General features: G+C 44.2%; 1 protein-coding gene across 1 annotated transcript; it reads right to left on the minus strand.

Moving 5' to 3' along the window:
• Positions 1-672: 672 nt before the first annotated feature.
• Positions 673-903, minus strand: LOC110569182 (small nuclear ribonucleoprotein G-like). Its single transcript, XM_064374494.1, has one exon. The coding sequence runs from the start codon at positions 901-903 to the stop codon at positions 673-675; it is 231 nt and encodes a 76-aa protein (XP_064230564.1).
• Between the last annotated feature and the right edge of the window lie 3,922 nt (positions 904-4,825).

Consider the following 4,825-nt stretch of genomic DNA (forward strand, 5'->3'; position numbering starts at 1 on the left):
TGATCATTTAAAGCTTTTATATCCAGGCTGGGTGCGGTGGCTCATGCCTGTAATCCCAGCACTTTGGGAAGCCAAGGTGGGTGGTTTACTTCAGGTCAGGAGTTTGAGACCAAGCTGGCTAATATGGCAAAGCACTACTAAAAATACAAAGAGTTCCCATGACAATGCTTGCAAAAATGCTGAAAAAAAAAAAAAATCCAAAGAGTAGCCAGGCATGGTGCGTGTGTGCCTGTTGTCCTAGCTATTTGGGAGGCTGAGGAGGCAGAGGTTGCAGTGAGCTGAGATCATGTCACTGCACTCCAGCCTGGTCAACAGAGTGAGACTGGTCTCAAAAAAAAAGTTCTATATCGATCAACTCAGGTAACCCTCACAACTTTATGGGGTAGTTACTTTTATTATCCCCATTTCACAGATGAGAAAATAAAGCCACAGAGAGATTAAGTAACATGCCAAGACCCCACAGCTAGTAAATGTTAGAGCTAGGATGAATTGAACCTAGGCTGGCTGACTCTAGATCCCAAATTTATTTTTATTTTTTATTTTTTTTGACTATTACAAAAGTTTATTTAACAAAAAGTCTAATACGAAAATGTACATGACCCAATTTTTACATCATAGTAAAACAGGCCCTATGGAGAGAGGACATGGGTTTCTCCGCTGAACAGCCATTATTTATACTCGTTCCAAGGCTTCTAACATGATGATACTATTTCCCCGTATTACCACCATTCCAATATTGTTCTGTTGTCCGCTAACTGCCATCTCCACACATTCATCTATCACAAGATTCATAAAGGGATCAAATCCCCGCAATATTCCTTGGACATGTCTGCCACCATTTAATTTCAATGATAACTTCTTGTCCATAAATTTTTTCAACTCGGGAGGGTGAGCTTTGCTCATGACGGCTATTCCGCAGGCTAACAGAGCAATCCCAAATTTATAACCACCATTCTATACCACCTTTATGGTGAACCAGATGCCTTCTTCTTTTTTTTTTTTTTTTTGGACACAGAGTCTTGCTCTGTTGTCCAGGCTGGAGTGCAGTGGCACCATCTCTGTTCACTGCAACCATTGCCTCTTGGGTTGAAGCAATTCTCCTGCTTCAGCCTCCCTAGTAGCTGGGACCACAGGCACGTGCCACCATGCCCAGCTAATTTTTGTGTTTTTAGTAGAGATGGGGTTTCACTATGTTGGCCAGGCTGGTCTTAAACTCCTAGCCTCAAGCTATCCACCCGCCTCGGCCTCCCAAAATACTGGGATTATAAGTGTGAGCCACCATGCCTGGCCCAGATGCTCTTTTAAAACTGTCTATTGATGGTATGCAAGGTATTTGTTTTACTGAAATATGTAAGAATGAGAAATGATGTGGAAATCCTGTTTAAACATCAGCATGACATCATTAATAATAAATACTTATGAATCCAGGTCAGTTGTGTTCACCTTTAGGGCTTAGGAGCCTCTCTCCAGAGGACTCAGCATGGGTCTCATTTCTTGATGCCCTGCGCCAAAGTTTTCAACAAGTAGCCCCTTTATCCATTCACTCAATAAATGTTTCTTGAGCACTTACTCTGTGCCAGGCATGCCAAGCACACTGTACTAGGATCTGGAAATAAACTTGGGTCTAAAGCATAGTCTCTGTCCTCAAAGGGCATGTAACACATGGACATCTCTCAACCAATGACCAGTGGGTTAAAAGCTCAGTAGCCTAAGGTTGATGCCCACCTGTTTTTCATTTGTCATCTGCTTCACACGTGAGGGTTGTTACTATTTGCTGGAGGCCTTAGAGGAAGCTCAACTCCCAAATGAATGGGCTGCCATCCTGAAAGTCATCTGTGTCCGGAAAAGTTTTCCCCCGGATAAGTTAAGAGTTTGATGTTCTTAACTGGAAAGTGACATTGAGTGATGTCAAAGATGATAGTCAGTTAAAACAGATGATTGTGAAACGAATGTGTAACATGAACTCATTGTGGTTTAAATATGTATATATGTATATTTATGACTAAACATCTAATTGCAGGCAGTGTAGTCTGGTGGCTACGAATCAGGGTTCTAGAGTCAGATTATTTGGATTTTATAAGCTTTGCAACTTTAACCTTTCTTTTCTTTTTTCTTTTTTTTTTTTTTGAGATGGAGTCTCGCTCTGTCACCCAGGCTGGAGTGCAATGGCACGATCTTGGCTCACTGCAACCTTTGCCTCCTGAGTTCAAGTGATTCTCCTGCCTCAGCCTCCTGAGTAGCTGGGACTACAGGTGCACACCACCATGCCCAGCTAATTTTTGCATCTTTAGGAGAGATGGGGTTTCACCGTGTTGGCCAGGATGATCTTGATCTCTTGACCTCACGATCCGCCTGCCTCAGCCTCCCAAAGTGCTGGGATTACAGGCATGAGCCACCACACCCGGCACAACTTTAACCTTTCTATGCCATACATTCAATGTGAAAACACTTGTAAAGTACATACAGTGATGCCTGGAACATGGTAAGTCCTTTAGAAACATTAGTGATTATTCTCATCAATATTGTTACTCCCCAAAGCTACCTCTAGGAAATGGCTCCAGGGGAGAAGGCAGAGGAGACTTTACCTTTTTATTAGTGTTACTTACTTCTTGGTTATTGGCATTTCAAAAACATGTATTACTTTCATAATTAAAAAACAGCAAACCTTAATTAGGAGTATTTAATGCAGAAAAATAAAACAAACTAAACTGGCCAAGCGTGGTGGTTCACACCTGTAATCCTAGTACTTTGGGAGGCTGAGGCAGGCAGATTGCCTGAGCTCAGGAGTTTGAGACCAGCTTGACCAACATGGTGAAACCCCATCTCTACTAAAAATACAAAAATTGGCTGGGTGTGGTGGTGCAGGCTTGTAATCCCAGCTACTCAGGAGGCTGAGGCAGCAGAATTGCTTGAACCTGGGAGGCAGAGATTGCAGTGAGCCAAGATAGCAACACTGCACTCCGGCTGGGTGACAAGAGCGAAACTCTGTCTCAAAAAAAAAAAAACAAAACAAAAACAAAACAAAAAACCAAACTAAACCACTTATTTGACTATCTGGAGGCTCCTGTTGAAACATAATGAATCACCTGAAAGGTACATAAAAAGTGTACCCCAGCCGGGTGTGGTGGCTCACACCTGTAATCCCAGCACTTTGGGAGGCCAAGGTGGGTGGATCACCTGAGGTCAGGAGTTCGAGACCAGCCTGACCAACACAGAGAAACGCCGTCTCTACTAAAAATACAAAATTAGCCAGGTGTAGTGGCACAAGCCTGTAATCCCAGCTACTTGGGAGGCTGAGGCAGGAGAACCGCTTGAACCAAGGACGTGGAGGTTGTGGTGAGCCAAGATCGTGCCATTGCTCTCCAGCCTGGGCAACAAGAGTGAAACTCTGACTCACAAAGCAAAACAAAACAAAACAGTGTACCCCTCAGCCAGGTGCAGTGGCTCACGCCTGTACTGTCACACTTTGGAAGCCCGAGGTGGGCCGATAACTTGAGGTCTGGGGTTCAAGACCAGCCTGGCCAACATGGTGAAACACCGTCTCTACTAAAAAAATACAAAAATTAGCTAGGCATGGTGGCATGCACCTGTAATCCCAGTTACTCAGAAGGCTGAGGCAGGAGAATTGCTTGAACCTGGGAGGCGGAGGTTGCAGTGTGCCAAGACTGTGTCACTGCACTTCAGCCTGGGTGACAGAGCAAGACTTCATCTCAAAAAAAAAAAAAGTGTACCCCTTTCACCCTCTCCCACCTGGTGCCTGTTTGCTAGGGAAAACTGACTTCAGGTAGAAAGCCTAAAAATATTCTCATCTAGTTTCTCTAGGGAGCAGTTTATAGAACTAAAAAGTCCAGGGTAGGCAGCATTAGGTAAGACTTCATCTAGTGCTCCAGGATCCCCTCTCTATTTATCTTTAAGTAGAGCTCTCCTCCACTGATGGTGCAATTCTCAGGCTCCTCACGCAAGGTGGCTAACAGCAACTCTAGGTCTATATGTGCTCGTGCTCAAGTTCAAGTCTAGTGGAAAAAGCACATGCTTCTCTCTGGGCAATCCCTGCAAAAGTCTCATTGTGTTTCATTAGGATAATGTGCCAATCTCGGAACCAATCACTATAGCAGAGGAATTGATCAGTGCTCTGATTGGCCAGACCATCTATGGAAGGAGAGGTAGAGTCAACTGCACTGAATGCACAGAGATTAGGAGTGGGGAAGGGTAATTTCCTAGAGGAAAATGGGAATCCAGTTGCCAGAAGAAGCCTGAATGAGTGTTGGGTGGCAAAGCAAGAATTCCAACACATCAACGAAGGAAAATGTGCAGTTTCGGGGGTGACCTGATGGTGCTGTATCTCCTCAATTGATTTGCTTGTCCAAAGCTTCCGTGTAGGTATCTCTCGTATACAGACCTACCCTGGGGTGGAGAAAAGAAATGGCAAACTTTCCTAGTCATCTGTCCATCTCTGGGGTCACCAGGACTAGTGACTTGGAATCAGGAGACTCATGCAGGAAAGAGAAGGTCAATCAAAGCAAAAGACTGAATATACAGAAGGCCAGGCTTGAGGTGTCAGGAAACTATACCTGTCTCCCGGGAGTGGCAGATTCGTGAATGCCACTCAGATACACAAGACATAAGCCTGGAATCTCAAATGTCCTGGGGTCAGGCATGTGAAGCAAATGAGTGTAGCAGGCTACTGCACCAAACCCAAGATACATGCCTATCTAATAGCAGTAACTATAACCCACTATCACTATTTTTCCCTAAGAGAGGCTGTAAATCTGGAATTGGTGTGTGTGCGTGTGCACATGTTTGCAATCTCTCTGTTTTTATTCTT

Source organism: Aotus nancymaae, unplaced genomic scaffold (assembly GCF_030222135.1).
Source record: "Aotus nancymaae isolate 86718 unplaced genomic scaffold, 86718_ANA_hifiasm-v0.15.2.pri h1tg000011l, whole genome shotgun sequence".
Classification (NCBI taxonomy): domain Eukaryota; kingdom Metazoa; phylum Chordata; class Mammalia; order Primates; family Aotidae; genus Aotus; species Aotus nancymaae.